The 22,286-nt window shown below is 37.4% G+C and overlaps 1 protein-coding gene and 1 long non-coding RNA gene across 3 annotated transcripts in view; both read left to right on the top strand.

The window, feature by feature from the left end:
- LOC140077294 (uncharacterized) overlaps positions 1–22,286 on the top strand; it is a 73,900-nt gene that overhangs the window by 9,392 nt on the left and 42,222 nt on the right. Inside the window, exon 1 of one of the 2 annotated variants that reach the window (XR_011849756.1) lies at positions 13,881–13,994. The exons of the other annotated variant lie outside the window; for it this stretch is intronic. This is a non-coding gene — a long non-coding RNA (uncharacterized lncRNA). Of the gene's footprint in view, positions 1–13,880; positions 13,995–22,286 lie in introns of those variants that run through there. 2 annotated transcript variants of the gene reach the window in all.
- Positions 18,620–20,213, top strand: SOX3 (SRY-box transcription factor 3). The gene has a single exon (XM_072124118.1). It carries the CDS (start codon positions 18,716–18,718, stop codon positions 19,637–19,639), a length of 924 nt encoding a protein of 307 aa, XP_071980219.1. The 5' UTR covers positions 18,620–18,715; the 3' UTR covers positions 19,640–20,213.

The following is a 22,286-nucleotide window of genomic DNA, read 5'->3' as shown; positions in this document are numbered from 1 at the left end:
GGCTTGGCTTGGAATTGGGTGATCATACCCATTGGTGGTGATGTGCTTTGTTTAATATAAGGTAGTGAAATGGTAAATTTTTTTTCTATTCCTATTTTTCTTTCTATTTATATCTATAGGATGTGCCAGGAGTGTCTGATGGATGTCAGTTTCACATATGGCACCCATATCTATCTCATGAATCCCAGATGGTTCCAGTGACCAATAAGGTCCCGAATTTCTATGGGATTTCTGATAATTACTGGTTAGAGGGGCTCAGCAAATATCAGAAGATCTAAAGGGTGGCCAGCAACGAGACAGGGTCATACTCACGATAGGAATTCCTCTTTATAAGGCCTGCTGCTTTGTCATTAAAGGAAACCTACCACTTCTGATGGTAGGTATTAGATGTAAACACCGGGCACCAGCTCAGGGTGAGCTGGTGCCGGAGCTTACCTTTGCTAGTGTTTTAAACCGCTATATTGCAGTTTAAACTCATTTTGATGAACAGCCCCAAGGTAGCTTCGGCGCTGCGCGCGGCCGTGCGCGCGTGACGCCTCCGGCACTTCCTATGGAGGCGTGCAAAATGTGTTTAAACTGTGATATAGCGGTTTAAAACACTAGCAAAGGTAAGCTCCGGCACCAGCTCACACTGAGTTTACATCTAATACCTACCATCAGCAGTGGTAGGTTTCCTTTAACTGATACTTAGAACAAACACTTAAACATGTATAGAAGGGATAACAGAAGAAACACAGTGTTATTAGAAAATATGTTTTTATTTGATAGGAAACACAATTATTTACTAAAAAAAAAACAATTTACCAGAGGTCACAAGTCAATACAAACTTAGCTTTAATAGGGAAAACCGATGTATGTAACCCGTCATCAGGAATGTGTCACGGGTCTCCCGTGACCCATTTCCCAGGTCGCAGGCACACTCCTTTGATCCCTGTGGCCATGGAGCCCGTCTGTGACTTAACTTACCTTTTCTTGCTCCAGCGCACGCGTACCCACCTCCTAGGCTCTCTAGGTTTTAAAGGGCGCCACCACCGCGAGCAAAGTCTGTGGAGCGACCTGGTGGTATCCTGCAGCAGCAACTTGCTTTGCGTTGGGCTCTGGTAAAAACCTGGTGCCACTTAGACTCCGCTCCCAGATGTCATCGCTCGCAGTGGTTCAGTGGCTCCAATACCCCTGATCCTGACAAAATGTTGTTTTCAGCTGGTGACAAGTTCCAATAGCCTATGCTATGCTGATCTTAAAATGCCTTTGTCATCATTCGGAATCATTTTAGTATTTTGTAAAGCGTTATTTCACATTCCCTGGCTCCCTGCCAGTAGCATGTGGTGCGCCCTAGGGGGAAGGGGAGAGCAGATTAAATAAATATATGAACTGATAATACTATGGATGAGATACCCAATAAGACTATTCGACCCTATTATGGTTTATTGTTCATCCCCAGCACTTATATATTAGTTAAGCAATTAAAAGTGGGAATTATTTTGAAAACCTATTTAAAAAACAAACCCAGGATGGATCACATGTGGAAATCAAGCTCTCTATACCCTGATTAAATAAATGTATAGACTAACAGTACAACATACGAGATACCCAATAAGACTACTACACGCTATGCTGGTTTACTGTTTATCATCAGCACTGATATATTAGTTAAAGGGAACCTTTCACCTCAACACCCATTTTTTAACATGCACACTTTCCAAGAGCCCATAACATGACAATTGCATAGTTTATTGTGTCATGTTTTGTCATATAGGTTCACTATAATCATATAATCATATAGTAGTGTATTTTACCTGGCTCCCTGCCAAGCTCCCACACTGAGTCCCTGAGGCAGAAATTCAAAATCAAATGGACGTCTGCTCCTGTATCTTTTCCCTAGCCCATATGCTCCAGTCCCTTCTCTGCTTCCTATCTGCTGCCCATCTATGATGCCAGAAGGAAGGACTGGAGCTTGTGGGCTGGGGAAAAGATCCAGGAGTAGACATCTTTATGATTTTGAATTCCTGCCCCGGGACTCAGTGTGGGAGCTTGGCAGGGAGCCCGTTAATATACAATTAATGATTATAGTGAACCTGTGCTACTGACAAATAAAAAAGGCAATTGTCATGTTATCGGTATTTGCATGGTGTGCATGGTGAAGAATAGGAGATGTGGTGACAGGTTCCCTTTAAGTGTAATACACCAATAGAGGGTGTGCCAGTGTATGATTTAAGCCAACCCTCCCTGTTGCTGCAGATTAATGCAGCCTCTGGATAAATTTGGTGGGCGGCTCCGCCAATGGGGTTGGTCTACGCCTGGCCCTGCCTGGCAAAGAATTGCTTCATAGTCTATGCCTGAACGGGGTCATGCTAAAGTTAGTGTGTTGGCGTGGGGAAGGAAGTCCACTCCACATATGGCTGCACCCCCTTCAAGCCTAGCCGGCATGGTAGTGGCATGAAGGGGCATACAAACTCTTAGAAATCTACCAGAGATAGGGTCAATTATTTTGTACTTCATCTGTTGAACTTCCTCTGCTGCCAGGTGGTGCAGGGGGTCATGCAGCCATTTTCAGGACCTCATGTGAAGTCCCGTGTCCTACAGGCTTGGCGATATGGGGGCTGTGCCCTCATAACTGAATGAGCAGTTCTGTGAACAGAACCCCTGTGTGCTAGTGATAATTTCAACGTATGAGATGTCTATTTCACAAGTTTTACAGCACAAAAAATTTAAATAACCACAGAAATATGTTATAAAGCCATTTTGATCATAGACGATATGTATATAAATTTCTTTTAGGTTTTGGTTATGATTCACTTGAGTGATATACAGTTCATCCATATACAGTTCAATGTTGCCATTAATAAAACTAAATATCAGAATCATATTTTCCTACTACAGGCAGTCCCCGGGTTACGTATAAGATAGGATCCTGAGGTTTGTTCTTAAGTTGAATTTGTATGTAAGTCAAAACTGTATATTTTATAATTGAAGTTCTAGACAGTTTTTTTTTTTTTTGACAATTGGAGTTTCAAAATCTTTTGCTGTAATGGGACCAATGATTATCAATAAAGCTTTATTACAGACGCCTTACAGCTGACCATTGCAGTCTGGGACTATAGTAAAGCATCCAGAGAGCTTCACCAGAGGTCACAGTGAGCAGAGGGGTTCGTCTGTAACTAGGGGTCATCTGTAAGTTGGGTGTCCTTAAGTAGGGGACCGTCTGTATATGTTTTATTTAGAAGAATATTCAATATGTTTTGATCTTGACACCTGGCACCTATAGATGTACAAGTATACAAAGAAAAGAACAGCAAGTAGGATTTCAGGTGTTCCGTTTCTTAGACTTGGGGAGGAGTGAAACCCCCAACTCAAAATAGATAGTTAATTTCAAATGAAACTTAATATAATAGAAGGAAACCCTATCACATAACAAATAATTGAGTAACTGAGTCCACAGCTTGGAACCTTTTCTTAGAGTTTGAGGGCTCCTGTCAGTGTCATGTAAAGGTGTCATGTGACATTTTAACGACCTGACGACCATCTTGTCATTCAATGTTATGGAAATATAGACAAAGTCCATGCCTACAGGTGTCGGCTCTGCAAATTTTAATCACACCTTTTCATGATAGTTTAGTTACATTTTAATATCAGTCCGTTCTAGAGATCACAAGGTCTGACACTGTGCAAACAAAGGCTTTGGGTTGAATTGACAGAGCTGCTTCAATACTCACAATGGCAGACTTTACTTGTGTCTTTATGAAGCAAGAAAAGATCTCTTCATATTGTAAATGCTTGGATCCTCCCATGTTTTGTCGGCCCTTTGAGGCTAACAAATGTTATGGTGCATTGTTTGTACATTTGGACTGAGAACTTGTGTTCTTGCAGAGTCCTTTAAAAATCAAGTAGACCCTCCCGGAAAGCCACAATGTGGTTTCAGGAGGAATATCCCTGGTGGATCTTCACAGCTCCATGGTGTATAAGGTTAGGACTAACTATTTGTAATGTAAAAATGGTCAATATGGACTTTCAGTATAGAAATTTTATAAACTTCGAGTCCCTCTGTTTTTTAGTCATTGGTGCAGGTAGCATTAATGGAAAGGAAATGGGGTTTTCACGTGTTGGATTTAGCTGACAGATTTCCAAAATTATGCCAAACACATTACTTTTCTATTCTATTCATTTATGTATTTGCAAACTTAATGTCCTACCTGTTTTTTCAACAAAATGTAGTTGTATTCTGTATTTCTTTACTTTTATATTTGTTTTTGAGGTGTATTAATCAGGTGCAAAACAACCAATACATGAGCAGTATTTTGGGAAAAAATGTTTAACATAAATTGTTTAATAATTAAAATAAATTATTTCTTATTTAATTAACCCCTCCCCCCACCCCAAAAAAAAATAAAACAAACAAGAAATATATAACAAGAAGCTGAAACAAATGACTTGTATGAATACGTCACGTAGATTACGTAGACTCATAGACTGCAAGCTCTTGGGAACAGGACCCTCACTCCTATTGTTGCATATCACTATGTTCTTACTCTGTAATGTCTTATATTATTTGTATATGTCCCCTATGATTTGTAAAGCATCATGAAATATGATGGTGCTATGTAAATAATGATCATTATTATTATTGTTCAAGATGTTCTCGAGATGCCTGAGACAGATGTTTCCTATTTATTTCTAAACAGTATCCCTCCCAGTTGTGTAACAAAATATATAAGTAGGACAGATACTTTATAGTTATAAGTTAGATTGTCATATATTTCACATATATTTTATAAATGTGAAATATTTCATATCTCCTGCATTCAATATCCCCATTTCTAAAGCCAACAATTCTGATACCAGAGTTTTAAGTAAGTCATATATGTATGCAGTGATCTAACAGATAAATTAGGTAAAGCAGAACTGGCTACAAATCTAGAAGAGCTTAATCAATCTAATATCACATAGGGGGAGATTAATCATAGTTCTTTTTAGACTGTTTCTAGCGGGTTTTTTTGCGTTCTGGTGCATTTCGTTAATTTGACACTTTTTTGCGACATTTTCTGGCACACGGCAATGTCCAGAACTTAGTGGTTTTGAGTCCCTGAGCCTTATCTGACATATTGAGTGGCTGCTATACAGATGTTTGCACGGATCTATCACAAATTTGCGCCTAAAAAGACGCAAAAAAGGCTAAAAAATACACCTACTCTGAGCAGCTGCACTACTATATAGGTTTTCACTTCCCAAATGAAAAATAACCTCTAAGCAACATAAAAAATACTTTGGAGCAGTTTTAAAATGTAAAATTTCTCAAGTAACGACTTTATCAGAGTCCATTTTACAGACTCCTGTAAAAAGGCAAAGACTCATTTGAATTTTTTTTTTCGACATATCTGTAACATTTACTCCCTGCATTTGCATCATAATGATACTTTTTTGAGCAAAAATTAAACCCTGAAGGTCCTGTCACCCTTCATTCTCAGTCTCCATAATTGGTCACAAATGAGATCTAAAAATTTGAGACATATTTGGCGCATATGATTCGGAGATGCCATAATTCCAAAACGCATTTACTAAGGCAGAACTAGATCCATCATAGATCAGGAGCCAAAAAAAGTACAAATCAGGTGCAAAAATAGGCGAACCTGAGACCCCACTATGATTAATGTTCCCCATGGCCTCTTGCTTTTTCATAAGATCATAAATGTATATAAGCACCAGATATTATGATGTACATATAATATATATTTAACGCATTAATAGTAAATTCAGCCCTGCTTACATTTACATGATCAAAATGTTATCCCCGTGACGGTAGAATTTTGGCATCAAATATAGATGGAGTACAAGTTCTTCTCTCCCTCTCTCTCTCTCTCTCTCTTTCTCTCTATAATAAAGCATTATTTATATAGCACCATCATAGTCTGCAGCGCTGTACAGACTATGAGGTACACATACAAATAAAACAAGACATTACAGAGTAATAACATAATCAGATAACATGATAGGAATGAGGGTCCTGCTCGCCAGAGCTTACAATCTATGAGGATGAAGGGGAGACACAGCAGATGACTCTCTCTCTCTCTCTCTATATATATATATATGTTATCTGTGCCTACATTTTATAAATTCTACGCACAATATCTTTCAGTAAGAAGGCTCGGTTCCCATGGTACAGCACATCCTAGTTCCCATCCGTCACATGTTCTCTAAGCGCTCTCCAAGTGAACAGCTGTAATTGAAAAAGCCGAGCGCTCTATAGCTTATAGACATAGGTGCAAAGTAAGCCTGGCTGTCTAATTTTCTCCCTATTGCAGGGCAGCCTTGTATTGTCTGTTCTGTGGAGCTAATTTCTTTCTGATCAAAAGAGCCACATCATTGAAGGTAGTAATGACTATTCATTTGTCTGAAACCTCTTTTCTGCAGCTCGCATGCTTTATTTAGAAACTGTTATGCCTTTCCAAAGGAAAAAGCTCATTTGTGCTTTTATAATGTCAATTAACATAGAATATAATTTCATTATTTATCCTATAAAGCCCTTTAGAAACCTAATTTAGGAAGCCTCAGATATTATGATTAACTCTATAAGAGCTTGTAATGTGAAATTAGATTTCTGACGCTGTGGTCAAGGTGTTTTTTCCTTAATTTAATACTAATGAAGGTGTTATTCTAAAATAATTAGAGACTTGGGTGCAACAATTTGGAGGCACGTTGAATGCATAACAAGCAAGAGGGACAAAAGAAATTTTTGCCGTAAATAGGATACAATTTAAAGAATTTGGCCATTGTGAAGAAAAACAAATTCTAAAATGTAAGATAAAGTTGTACGCATCCCTTTAATACGTAACACAATGAATCTTATGATCAGAGTTATGTAAAATAGTTACTTTATAGTTATTTGTTTAAAAATAAAAAGAAATATTAATGAAATCATTACATGTATCCCACTTCATTACTGTAAATTAGATTTTAAAAATTAAGTCTCAAAATGGTTGTAAAGTGTATGAAATTGTAAAAATTTAAAGGCAAAATGTATTTCTTTTTTGAATGTAATATGACCACCATTATTCACCTCTCTGTACTTCCCCCACTATTCTGGCTGTTCCAGGTCCATTGCTGGTCCCTTTATTTTTCCTTAATGCTCTTCATCCTACCCATCACAGTGACCTGCTTCATCTTCATGTTTGGCTATGGATTCATTTCCATGTATGAGATACGTCTAGCCAGCAGTTTTTATGGTGCACTGGATGTTACTATCCATTATCCATAGCTAGATAGTAAGATGAAATATGATAAATTTTTATATCTGAGGTTATAACCGGCTCCAGGTGCCAGAAATGATCGCATAGAAAACTATGGGATCCCCTGTGGCATTAGCTTGTGGCATTAGCTTCTACAAAATGCTGCTAAGGAAATAAAACTAATGCCAAAGATATGTGAATGCATCCTGAACAGTCACATTTCCATGTAGGAAACATATATTGGTCTGGCTCCTGGACAGGTTTAGTGCTAGAACAGATGCAGGATTTTCTAGAATGTATCCCATAGATCCTATAGGGTACTATAACAAATTAGTTTTATGGAATTAATATTCCATAAGAGAAGTAAATAAGTGCACCTATGCTTATTAAAGGATTAATTCAGCCAAAGCATATATTTTCCCAATTTGAATTTATTGGGTTATCTGACATTTATCACTCATCAATATCAATATTGTTGTCTGGAATAAAACTTAAAGGAAATCAAGCATGATAGACCAGGGGTACTTACACATAGATCCAGACACCCTAACTGTGGTAATCTTATTATATTTGTTATCCATGGCCTCCTTTTAAAATTATGCTAGGTGACATTACCAGAGCCCTTCAATGCTGTGAATTCGCAGGCTGTTACACTGTGCAGGAGCACTTCCCTCCTCTCACTCTGTGCTGAAACTTCCTCAGCTTTACCATGCAGATGGATGAGGAAGTACTGAGGGAGCAGAGGAATCGGGAAGACCTGATCCCCAGCCTGTGAAGCTAAAGCACAGAAGGTCTCTGGTAACGCCCCCAGAGCCCTACTGGCTCATTAGCATAACTTTAAAAGTAGATTATTTTAGAAGGAAGGAGGCCAGGTATAACAAAAATAAGAAGATTACCACAGTCAGAGTGCCCAGATCTATGAGTAAGTGTTCTTGGTTGATTTTGAGGGTAGATTTCCTTTAATATAATTCTCTGGTCCTTCACTATGGCATACACTAAATAATTTAGAAAAGCCTACAGATCTAGCCATGAAACCAACATATTTAAGGGTCATCCATGTTTTTGCACTATATAAAGTACCATTGGTCTTTGCAGGATTTTTTTACAGGATCAAATTATATTTTGGGGTACCAAAAAACACATTCTAATAAAAATGTACCCAAACTATTATATATATATATTTATATGCATACGTTATCCATACAGCAAAACGAAATAACTGCTCAAAAGCTTTTAGAATCTGAGAAATATCATTACAATTTATAAAAGTTTATTATTTTAAAAATTCCATAGAATTAACTACATGTAAAAATAATTTTTGGCCATAACTGGAGTAACATATTTCTAAATGTGCCTCCATGTCCCGCCATTAGAGACGTCTATAGTAACACATACATGGTGCACATTTTTTTGCAGAAGCAAACCATAGCGGTGCTAAGGAATACATTTAGGTTGCAGTGTCTATTAAAATTGTTGTTGAAGATACCAGAAGGTAATTCTATCATGAGAGTCTATAGATAAATTCTATGTATGTATCATGTGTAAGGGCTCCATAGACGGACAGCATTTCTTAAGGCTTTTGCCTGCTAATTGCTAGAGGATACGTGCCATTCATAATAACCTTGAGAGAGTCCCTTTCTCCCCATCACTAATTGCTAATGTCCGATGTGACATCGTCCGGAACATCTTCACTGTCCTTCAGCACCATGGATGCACAATACTGGTGGTCTTCTTTACAACTCTGATAATTAGAAGCTTGTTTAAGAAAAAAATCCTTATTAACAAGCATCCCGGTCCAGGCAATACCTCCCCTACCGCTGCCTATTAGTGCTAGGGGATTACCAGAGGATCAGTTTGTCTCAAACTAATAAACAAATTCCAGGAGAACACCTGAATGACCAGCGTTAAGGAACTTCCTAATTAAGAAATTGGCCGGTTTTCCATAATGAGAACAGTCTTTGCTTTGTAAAAGTCCATTGAGAGGAGCACAAGGAGCCTGGTGAGCAGGAGAGATTATAGTCAACTGGCCCAAAGCTCTTCATCGTAAGAGGAATATGTGGCGTTTCTCCATTCCTCATTGAATTAATGAATCTCACAACAGTAACTACTACATGAAGAGGCTTTAAAAGTTAGTTCATACCATTATATGGCTTGTAATATACTACAGTGGATAAACTCCATGCTCAGCACTTCTGTTTCTGTAGCATTTGCTTTAGAAATGAGCAAATTTGTTTTGTCATTGTTAGTGTGTGTGTGTTTACACATTCAGGCTTTTTGAAGAGTTTGATGCAAGTGAAAACCTAGAACTGCCCCCCAAAAAATGATCTTTATACAGGCGACTTACAGGACACCCAACTTAGAGACGACTCCCTAGATTAAAGATGAACGTGTCTGTACACTGTGACCTCTGGTGAAGCCCTCTGGATGCTTTACTATAGTCCTAGACTACCGTATTTTTCGGACTATAAGGTCCGAAATCAAAGGTGCGCCTTATAGTCTAGTGCGCCTTATATATGAACCGTACTTACACACAACAGCTGCCTTGAACTGTGCACAGGTCTGCCACCTGCTGGTCATACATCCTTATAATCAGGTGCACCTTATAGTCTGAAAAATACTGTACAATGATCAGCTTTAAGGTGTCTGTAATGAAGTTTTATTAATAATCCTTGGTCCCATTACAGCAAAAAATTGTCACTGGGGCAAAAATAAAATTTTGTCTGGAGCTACAATTATAAAATATACAGTTCCAATATACAGTTGGTCCCATTACAGCAAAAAATTGTCACTGGGGCAAAACTAAAATTTTGTCTGGAGCTACAATTGTTCAACTTAAGAACAAACCTAAAGAACCTAGATTGTCTGTAAATAGAATGCCTAGGACTCTCTTCACTACCAGTAATATCCAATATTAGGACATTACTCTTGTTTTTTTAAGCTTGAACTAATTTTAGTCAACTTTTCAGTCTCAGAGAATGGAGGATGCTGCCGGAAGAGAAATTTTGAATCAACCTAATGCACTTTAATGCACACAAACCCAATTTGGGGCCTTGTGGCCCCATGCATTTCTATGTGTGGTTTCAATGGCCCCGTATATGAACGAGCAGGCTGAACTACAAATTTTATAGCAAGTCCAATTCCTACCGTGTGGCTCATACAGTCTTTTCTAGGTGTCAGCGGACCTCACATGCCGATGGCACACAGGCCACAAACCATGGACCACGATTACGTTGTTTGTTACCCGATAATGCACATGTTCTCGTACAGGTAGGTTTAGAGGTAGGGATGGTCGCTTGAAGCATAGATCATAGTGGTGAACAACTAAACCACTTATATCACTGCAGAGATTAAAACTAAATATTTTTGGAAACTGGAACAAAAAGCATAGAAAGCATTCGAAATGTTACAGGAAGGTTGACGCACAGTATGCAGTCACAAATTTGAACCCAACCACAGTTCCAAATCTTATGATACTGTTAGTTAAAAAAATTGGTTGTGTTGCTAGTTTAGTTTAAAATAAATTCTATATTATTATTATTGCGTTTTTTTCTTAATTGAGTTCAACTAATGGAAAATATGTAGGACTCTGTAACCTCATATGTTCCATTGCCAGAGAAACTTCTGGTGAAATCTCCGTCAAAAACTGGTACAAACGCCGAACAGCAGATTTATTAATTAGTCAAGACTTTTTGAAACTTACCCAAAAATGGAGGATGCAGACTTAGCGGGAAGAGGTGTGGCTTTGTGTGAAGGGTGTGGCTGAATATGAGCCATTTTAGGTGTTACCATAGGGGGATTTTGACTGGACCCCAAACAAAACTTCATTGGGCCTTATAGTTAAGTATTCAATACCACAAATTTGTTTATATTGGGCATCTTCCATGTACATTATTTCCATTCTTAGCACCCAGATACAATTTCTATTATAAAAAAAGATTTATATAAATGTAGAATAGAATCAATGTAACAGGTGTCATAAAAGAACAATGAAAAACATTCCAGAAGTGATTTCTACAAATCCGATTATTTCAGGAATGAGGAATTATTTGTTACCTGGACTGCTGTGGGATTGTAGAATATAGGCCAAAAGTCATGAAATGTCTATAACTTCTAGTGCAGGAAGCTGAAGTATTATGCGATATCCCTCCACCGGCTCCTACAGGAGGTCCAACACAGTAGACATTCAGGCAGGAAGTGAGTTAAAGGGAACCTGTCACATATTAACTAAACATTTGGCGTTGTAGATGAAGTGTTCTGGATCAGAACCATGTCTTTCTTAAGACCTGTGATCCAAATTTAGAGAAATATCTATGTCTATGTGTATGCAAATTAGTATTTAGCTGCATCATGGGTGTGGTCACAGGGTTCAGTGCACCTTCTCTTTTCCAGTTTTGGACGGATGATCAGGGTGCTGGCAAACATGCCTGAGGTGGAAGCGCTGGCCAGAAAAAAATGGCGGTACCATTTATTGGTGCTGAATAACCCCCGATGCATATACATATTCAGGCAGTGAATCTTCTTAATAAAGGGATGCACACTACATATACTTAAGTCACAGAAATATTAGTTATATATACTTTCATATTCTCATTATTTTCGTAGCTCTCACTGATCAAACGTTTTGTAGATACATACTTCCTGATATGTTTGTGAAGTTTTGTTTTATGTTTGTATTTGACTTTGTATTTGTCAATAAAAGTCAATTCAACATAAATATACTTTAATAGATAATACCAAAAGAGCATGGAGATGCTTCATGGCCACCCCGGCCTTCGGGACTGGTGCATGCAATTCATCAACAGGGAGAATCAACATGGATTGGCATAAAATACGGAATTTATAGGAGTTAGATGCCAGATGAGCCCCTATATCTCTGTAGATATATATCTGGGACACTTGAACATGAGAAAAGTTTATAGCTATATAGCTTCTGTTCACCATAGACTACAGTGGGGCACATTTACTTACCCGGTCCAGTCACGATCCAGCAGTGGGTTCTCCAACGCTGATTCGGGTTCTGCCGGGATTCACTAAGGTCCGTGCGCCGATATTCACCAGGTGTCGCTGCTGCGCCGAGGTCCGCCGAAGTTCTCCTGCTTTTTTCTGGTGTATGTGAGTGCTTGATCTTGCGACACAAATGGCTTTTTAAATTCTGCGGTTTTTCCCGAATCCTTCGGGTTGTCCGGTGGCCACGCCCCCCCATTTCTGTCGCGCGAAAGTCGGCTCGATTGCGCCAAAAATCGATCGCGTGCGCCACAATCCTGTGAAATACAGCGCAAAGAGGAAATATTCGGGAAAAACCCGACGGATTCGCGGCTGCGGACCCTTAGTAAATGTGCCCCACTGTATGGAGAATTACCTCCCCTTACACTTACAAGATTCATCTGAAGCAAAGCAGAAAACATTCAGTCGTTCCCTGAGAATATGGTCATTTAACTGAATCTACGAATCAGCCAATAGATTTGCTCATTTCTATTATCGTTTAATAAAGTTTGTACAACCATAATGTTTCCAGTGGTCTCTCACACATGAACTGATTTGTAACTCAAAATTATCTCCATTTATCTTATGTAGATTTCTACACAAGTCCTGTGCAAATAAAAGGATTGTTGCAGGCAATCTCTCTCTCTACATATATGTATATGGTTTTTATTAGGATTGTTTTTATTGATAATAATAGTCATCAACATAATATTTATTCAATTTTCGGTCCATTCTAGAATTAAATTACCAAAATAAAATCTCCATGATGGAAATAATTTATTGTAAACAGATTTGTAGATAAAACTAGGCACATCCCCGGGTTACATACAAGATAGGTTTTGTAGGTTTGTTCTTAAGTTGAGTTTGTATGTAAGTCGGAACCGTATACTTTATTATTGTAACCCCAGTCAAAAATTTTTTGGTCTCTGTGACAATTGGATTTTAAAAATGTTGGATTGTCATAAGAACCAAGATTAACAATAAATCTTAATTACAGACACCATTTATTACTGTTAAAGCTGTTTATTGCAGCCTAGGACCAAAGTACAGTAACTTACCAAAATCCAGAGGTCCGTTTGTAACTAGGGGTCGTATGTAAATCAGTTGTTCTTAAGTAGGGGACCGCCTGAATATATATATATATATATGTGTGTGTGTGTGTGTGGGTGTGTGTGTGAAATTGTCCTAATGGGCTTTATTTGACCAAGTGCAATTTCTGTTTCAGGGTTCAGTGATATATATATATATTCTTCACCCCCAGTGTGTACACATATCTTTCAATCCTACATCTGATTACAATAATGTTAATATAACGTAATGAAGACTGTCATGTAAATCTTCTCTGCAGGCTTAGCCTCTTCTCATGTAAAACTAAAGCTCACAGCATGAACCAGATTCATTTTACAGCAACCACAGACAATCCTGGTCATGCTGGGACATGCAGTTCTACAGGCAGGATCCCTCCTTGTGTATAAACCGTATGTCAATGGCAGCAGATAACACAAACCAGAGCTTCCACAAACATCACAGCATGATAAAACCCTCAGGAGACTCATCCCAGTGTAGGACCTTGTAGTTGCCGTGTGAGCATTTCACCAATAGAGGGCGCTATTGCAGCATAGTCCATCCTGAATCTGCAGTAACCATTTGTGTACAGTCCTATCGTAGCTACTACTGTTCATCCTCCTTCTATCAAATTACTAGAACCTGTTTGCAAAGGCAGACATTAAACTAATAAGGAAGATGCAATCATATAATAACTGAATATTGGGAGCCATATACCCTGTAGCGGTAAGTGAGCAGAAGAGCTTACATTTCATGCATCAGTGTTTAATAGAATAATTATGGCTTAAGGGGCTGGAGTAAAATAGGGATTAAGATAACTCATGTAAATTAGGACTATTTACTAATAACTGTAATCTGCCTTTAATTATTCCATATTGTCAGGAATTTATGATGCCTTCACTTAGATCCTTGCAGGGTGTTAACGAAGCCCTTGAGAAATTACTTGCATAATAATGAAATCATTCATTTCTGACCCAAATCCCTCTTGTTCTGCCTCTTTCTGAATACGTCTCTATTAAATATGTTTAATTTGCAGATCGCTAGATAGAGAACATATTCCCCCGATTGGACATTTGTAATTAATTACAATAATTATAGGAGGGGACACAATTTAATGTAATTTATTAGAATTTGGGAGACTTTATTAACACTAGTTATAAAGGATGGTGTAGTGTCATGAATTGCACATTGATTCAATTACCGGCCGATAATATAAATTAGAAGTAGAAGCATTCATGTTTTTTTATTAGGATTGTTTTTATTGGTAATAATAGTCATCAACAGGATATTTATTCGATTTCCGGTCCATTCTAGAATAAAATTACCTAAATAAAATGCTCACGATGGAAATAATTTATTGTAAACAGATTTGTAGATAAAACCAGGCACATCTCTATTTTATCCCCCCTTAAGTGCTGCTACAAGGCACTTGTCAGTGATTGACATGGGATGTATTCTTGTGCTAATCTTGGAAGCTGTGTCCTGGTGAATGGGTTCTGCCTCTGCCCCCTGATAAGGCAGGTTCACATCTATATGGCTGACTGGGTCCCCTTAGGATCCGGATGTTTGGAGAAATGTTAAAGAAAGAAGACTTCAGAGGGAGTCACCCCTGGATAGTGGTCACAATACTCAACCCCAACCAATAAAACCACCAAAATAAAGTGGACTTTAAGGCACACTTCTTTTATTTTGCACAGTCTTGTACAAGTTTAGGGGCTTGTATGGATATATAGAGAATGGGAAACACTATATATATATATATATATATATATATATATATATATATATATATGTATATATATATATATATATATATATATATATATATATATATATATATATATAAAATACAAGTGATATGAAGACAAATAGTAGATATATAGAATTGGGACAAATACAAATATATAGAATAGGCGAACATAAGTGAACGTGTTTATGAATATGTATTCATTTTGATGTATTCATCTATCTATCTATCCGTTATAGATCTAATTATCGATAACTACATTTTTCTTGTATCCATTTTAGATCTAGAGAGAGAGTGAGAGAAGTAAATGTATCTATCTATATACATATATATGAAAAAATAAATGTTTTCAGGATTTTTTCCATTTATCCATTTTAGGTCTATTTCTCCATATTATCAATGTTTTTATCTATCTATCTTTCGGTCTATCTATCTATCTATCTATCTATCTATCTATCTATCTATCTATCATCTATCTATCTATCTATGCATCTATATTTGTATCTATAAGAATCCCACATTCTAATGTTCAGTCCATTCCCCTCCTCAGAAGCAGCAATTAGGAATTATAGGATGATCCTCTATTTGGGAGCCTCTACTTTCCCCCTCTCTACTATTATGACATGCTTAGCTAATTTTATTATTTATTGGGGAAGTGTTAATTGGTGCTTTGTGAAGTGTAAACCCCTCAGGGCTGGTGGTATTGTACAATCTCCATGCACCTATAATATCCCTGGGATTTCCTAGTGTAAATTCTCCCTGTAATATGTGGTTATTCATTATAATAGCTTCGGATGATGTTATTAGGACCCATTTACAATAAGGTGTCGTGTAAACAGAAATGGACGCGTTTGCATTTTGTATTCGGTAGAGATGTGTCCTAATAGATCGAAAACTTATCATATTTTTGTGATGTTTGGATTTTCCTCCTATTACAATTTTGATTGTTATCTGTTTGAATATTAGATCATTATAACCGTATAATTAGGTCCTAAATAATATGAATGCGGGGATTAAGACTATAATAACTCTAGTGAAAACAAATATGTAGAAGTATTTGTACTATTAATTTTCACATTATACTGTAATAGCTGTGTCTATGCTCCTCTACCGTGTTCTTGTAGTCTATAGTTAAATGTTTGGCATAACCCCTTCCTCCCCGGGCTCCTTGTTATATATTAACCCTGTTTGGCACAGAATAATCTGGATGACTAGATGTCAGTGTAACCCCCTTGTGCTTCTGTTGTGATTTTACAAAGTCTAATAAAGGCAGCTAATAGCAAATTACAACCTGTGGCTCTGCAGTTATTACAAACTATGGCATTGCTATTATCTGTAGTTCCACAAAAATGGGTCTAATACTCGGCTAGTAAATTAAGAAAAAACCATTTGCAATCCGATCATCTCAATTTGATTTCATTTTAGACGATTAGTTTGTAATATTCGTTTACCGTCCTTTAATTATTATATCCCTTGTTTTATAAGGATATTACTGCAATACGGAAACGGAATCATTATTATGGAGTATCAAACAATAATAATCATATACTATAGACTGTGATAATGCCTAAAGTATCAAAGAGAGAGAGAGAGGATTGTTGCAATTTATTTTACAGAAAAATAAAAAGTAAAGAAAATAAAACTCGTAAATGTAAATATTTATTATTTTTACATTAAATATTGTAGATATAACAAATAATGTAGTAGGATGTAAATTATACATTATTATCTAAATCCAATTTTCCCCCCATATAAAACTTTTTGAGATCCTGGTTTCCTCCAGTCCCATTCTGAGCCCCACTCCAGGCTGTCTAGCAGGTAGCTGGGAGGGGGAGTGAATTTGGCCCCTGTGATTGACATTTCTGGCCTCCCCCAAACTTTCTTTTCACTGGCAAAGGCTTAATGTTACCATGGCAAAGGGATTCTCCCGCCAGCCCATCCCCCCACCTGCAGCCAGCTGGAAAAAACCCCAAAGACCTGGGAGGAGGGATCCACATCCCACAAATTATAGGGAAATTCAAACTTTCTAATGGACACAGCTGAGGTTCCCATAAAATGGGGGACTGCAGTCTAAGAATATGTTATTCTTGTTTGTGTATGTGATAAACTCAGAAATAAATACAGATACTTTATTCCTGGTTTTAGGGTCCGATCCGAAATTTTAAAGTGAGCGCATGTTAGGAAACCGGACTAATGCTATATGTTGTACCCACATATGGTCCTGAGTCCCCCCATAAGACCCACTGACAAGTGTACAATGGGGGTGTTCAACACCACTCGTTACCCACAATATTGACTTACAGACACAGGTCCATTAACACTGACACCTGCCTCCTTGTAAACTACTACCAGGAATCTTTCATGGATAAACCTGTTACTACAAGACGCCTGAATAGGTGCAAACAGCTTCCTATTATATGGGTTTAGTGCTACACGGAAGCCTAATGTGATCAAATAGTGGGGATTCAGGTGCCCACAAAAGTGTTTACTCTGCTATTATGATGCCATGTCATCCACCTATCTATCTATCTATCTATCTATCTATCTATCTATCTATCTATCTATCTATCTATCTATCCATCGATCTCTTCTAACTACCCATCATCTATATATGTAGATATTATAAATATATATACATATATATTTGTGTCAATCTATCTATCTATCTATCTATCTATCTATCTATCTTTCTATCTATCTATCTTTCTATATATCTATATGGGTCTATCCATATATCTATCTATCTATCTATCTATCTATCTATATATATATATATATATATATATATATATATATATATATATTTGTATGTGTCTATCTATTTATTTATCTATCCATCTATCTACATGGAGAAAGAAAGGCAGCACTCCAAACCCCAATAAACAGTTTAGGTGAAATATCTATCTATTTATCTATCTATATATCTTTCTCTCTCTCTCTCTGTCTCTCTCTCTCTCTCTCTCTCTCTCTCTTTCTCCTCTCTCTCTGTCTCTCTCTCTATATATAATAAACAGTTGAGGTGAAATATCTATCTATGTATATGTGTTTCTATCTAGCTATCTGTTTATATATCTATGTTTTGTCATGTGTCAGTCTTTCTTTCTTTCTTTCTTTCTTTCTTTCTTTCTTTCTTTCTTTCTTTCTTTCTTTCTTTCTATCTATCTTTAATAATTATCATTATTATAATGTTTTAGTTTTCTCCTGGTGATATCCAAAACCTTAGATTGTATCTATACCTGATATTTTTTACTCTGTATAACTTTTCTCTAGTTGGACATAGGATGCTGGCAGCTTCCTGGCACTAGCTCTTGGACTGATGCCAGTCTGCATTGCTGGAGCATGCACTTGTTTCCCAGAAGCCTCTGAGACAGAAGTGTGACAGTAATAATTTCATAACTTTGATTTGGGAATAATTGCACTTTAACCCTTTGTAGTGTTGCGGCGGGAGGCACCTGGCTGGGGCGTGCTGTGGGGCAGGGAGGGGGAGGGGAGGAATGGGTTAACCTGCTACTGAAATGTGAGCTGGGGGCTGGGCTTTGCGGCTCGCCTCTGATTGGCTGGCAGGAGGAGATTAAAATGCAGTCACTCAGAAACTCAGCACTTCTTAACTAGGGAAGTTTGTGTAGAGCGACCAGACCGTCCCAAAGAGAGACCCTGCAATTTCTCCGGCTCTGGGATATCCTACCACCTCCAGCTAGCAATGTATAGCATGCTGGACACAGACATCAAGAGCCCTGTGCAGCCAAGCAATGCACAAACTGGGGGACCAGTCACTCCAGGGGGCAAAGGCAATGCCACCACTCCCGACCAGGATCGAGTCAAGCGACCCATGAACGCCTTCATGGTATGGTCCAGGGGGCAGAGGAGAAAGATGGCCCAGGAGAACCCTAAGATGCACAACTCTGAGATCAGCAAGAGGCTGGGGGCAGACTGGAAGCTCCTGAGCGATTCGGAGAAGAGACCTTTCATCGATGAGGCCAAAAGACTGAGAGCTGTCCACATGAAGGAATACCCGGATTACAAGTACCGACCCAGAAGGAAGACCAAGACCCTCCTGAAGAAGGACAAGTATTCTCTGCCTGGCAATCTCTTGGCTCCAGGTGTAAGCCCAGTGGCCAGCACAGTTGGAGTTGGCCAGAGGATAGACACTTATGCCCACATGAATGGTTGGACTAATGGGGCTTACAGCTTGATGCAGGACCAGATTGGTTACACTCAACATCCTGGCATGAACAGCCCTCAGATCCAGCAGATGCACAGGTATGATATGACTGGTCTTCAGTACAGCCCCATGATGTCTTCTGCTCAGACCTACATGAATGCAGCTTCTACCTACAGCATGTCACCAGCAGCCTACAACCAGCAGACCTCCACAGTCATGAGTCTAGGAACCATGGGGTCGGTTGTGAAGTCTGAACCAAGTTCTCCTCCACCCGCAATCACTTCCCACACTCAAAGAGCTTGCTTAGGAGACCTGAGAGATATGATCAGCATGTATCTTCCTCCTGGTGGAGATGCAAGTGACCCATCTTCCCTCCAGAACAGCAGACTACACAGTGTCCATCAGCATTACCAAAGTGCAGGGACTGGGGTCAATGGCACTGTACCACTAACGCACATTTAACTAAGACTTTGCTTCTTCTAAAGACTTTATGCTTGCCTGACAAGCATCTCAGAATGCAGAAAACTTGAGGACAAGGAATCAAAAAGGGTGGTTTGTTTTCATTTGTTTTTTTTTATTTTTTTGTGTACAAAGTTTGCGCAAACTTTCCCTATAGAGCACAACATGCTGAGTATTTGGGGGCATCCTCTATGTTGGGAGGGGTGGCACCTAAATATTTTTTAAATAAGGATCTTGTATCTTGAGTTCTAGAAGTTTTAATTGGGACTATTAACCATAATGCAATGTTTACATTTACAAGATTTCCTTGAGTTTTATCCAAAAACTTGTAGATTTTATCATTAACTTTTAGACTTTACAAAAAAAAAAAAAAAAAAGAAACTGTGCAGGTCGCAAACGCAAGAATTCTTTTTTTTTTGTGTTTTTTGTTTATTTTTTCCCTTTTAATTTATAGTAAGTTGTATTTTTTTTCTTTATCCCTTCTGTATAAACTTGTACATTTTTTTTTAATTTTTTTTTTGAGTTTGTGTCCTGTTTTCATGAAGTTTTACTGTGAATTGTTTAACATATCGACAAAGAAAAAAATAGTTTTTTTGTTTTACTTTGGTTTTTACAGACTTTTGAGTTGAGTAAAAACAGAAAAATCAATAAATTTTCTAAGAGGAATAACAGAAGACTCTTCTTTACTTTTTTATGCTTGGTAAAATTCTGGTAACATGTTTTATGTTTTTTTTTTTCTAATAGGATATTATTGTGTGTGTACAGTTTTGTATAACTACTTTGGGCCACTTAAATTGGTCTATTTTTTAAACTATTATCCAAAACTGTAGTTTTTTTACAGACCTAATTGATTTCTTTGGGGTGTAGACTCCAGTAATCAGTTTGTCTCCATTTTCACCATGGTTTTTTCTTTATGTTTCCCTGGATCTACAAAGATCTTTTGGTCTTGTTGACAAAACTGGATGAAACTCCCTGCTTCTTTTATTACTTTACATTTGTGTCCAATTTATGTAAATATTTTATATTTACAGCAATTGCACATGAATGACTTTGAAAGTGTTTCATTTTCACTAGAATAAAAGTGGACTATTGAGGAGCAAAGCCATTGTGGTAAAGTGAGGTTAGATTTTTTTCACACATATAGGGATATAAATATATAACAGGGAAATTTAATTTAAAAAAAAAAATATTTCTAATTTCACCAAAAACAAAATCCTCCTTTTTAATTCATACATTTCTAATGCAAAAAGTTATTATATTTGTCAGTATTGGGCAGAATTCTGTTTGCTGTCACAACCGATCTCTCTGGGTAAATGGGTAAAAAAAAATGAGACAATCTTAAATCTTTCCTCGTACTAGTAAAACCTGTTAAACTTGGTCTTGTCTTCTCATTGAGGATTTTTTTGACATTACATAAGCTGATCAGCTTAATGTCAAAGCATTAATTTCACAACCGGGGACATGGCCCCCAGGTATCAAGTAAGAGTTTTTTTTCAAAAAAATTCTGCAGCGATGAAAAATCTGATGATTCATAGCTAAAAAAAATGATTGCTGTAAACGGGTTAAAAATGATAACATATCTGGAGAGTTTTCCATGTTACCCATAGGAGGTATTTTGTGAAGCCAGTGCTTGACCAGTTAGCAGGGGCCATATAAATATGTAAAAGGCCTGGCCGAGGTTGCTGGTCACAGCTGGCTTCTCTAGCCCCCACCTGCCATCTGTTGCTTAAAAAAAAGTGCCGCTGTATTCACATTTTGAGGATGTCCAGTTAAAAATATATATCTAAAAAAAAAAATATTTTCTAAATCTTTAAAATCCTAATAGGTTAATTCTGTAAAACTTTTACCCAATCTAAGGATTCATCTGAAACGTTAATTTTTTTTATGAAAAGATGCCAAAGCAGGGCTGCTAAATGTTATACATAATTAAGGCATTTTATAGTGATATACAATCATAAATTGTAAAGTTTCATAGTAAGGCTGATAAAAGATATAAAAATGATTTAAAAAAATAAAATAAAAAAATAAAAAAATATATATATATATACACACACACACACACACACACACACACACACACACACACACACACACACACACACACACACACACACACATATATATTAATTTTGAGAGTTGTGTAGCCGGTAACATTCTATACTGTCTTTCTATATCCTGTTACAAATGAAGGTAAACTATAGTACAGAGTTTATAAACAATGTAACACTCATTTGTTAGGTAAACACATAAAATAAATATGGGACAGAGGCCATTAGGTTTAATGATATTACACATGAAATTGTATTGACATGTATGGAGGAAGAAGAAGAGAAAGTTTCACTATTAGAAATATCATTCATTCTGATGTCAGGAATTTGTATAGGAGGAGAGAAAAATTGGCAGAAATTCTTAGTTTTCCATGGGTATAACTTTTGATGGCTGCAGAATGATGCACTAAAATCTGTCCTATATAAATGATTTGATGTTATAAAACACTTCAGAGTATCCAATCCTTAACATTCATCATGATATTCTATAGCCATTTGCAAATTCCGCTTTTGTTCCTCATAATTTGGATACATAAACAATTTATTTAAGACTTTATTGTATCTGAAGTTATCCACAACTCATCTGTACATTCTGACTTGTG

Source organism: Engystomops pustulosus, chromosome 9 (genome assembly GCF_040894005.1).
Source record: "Engystomops pustulosus chromosome 9, aEngPut4.maternal, whole genome shotgun sequence".
Taxonomy (NCBI): Eukaryota; Metazoa; Chordata; class Amphibia; order Anura; family Leptodactylidae; genus Engystomops; species Engystomops pustulosus.
This window is presented reverse-complemented; position numbering and strand designations above follow the sequence as displayed.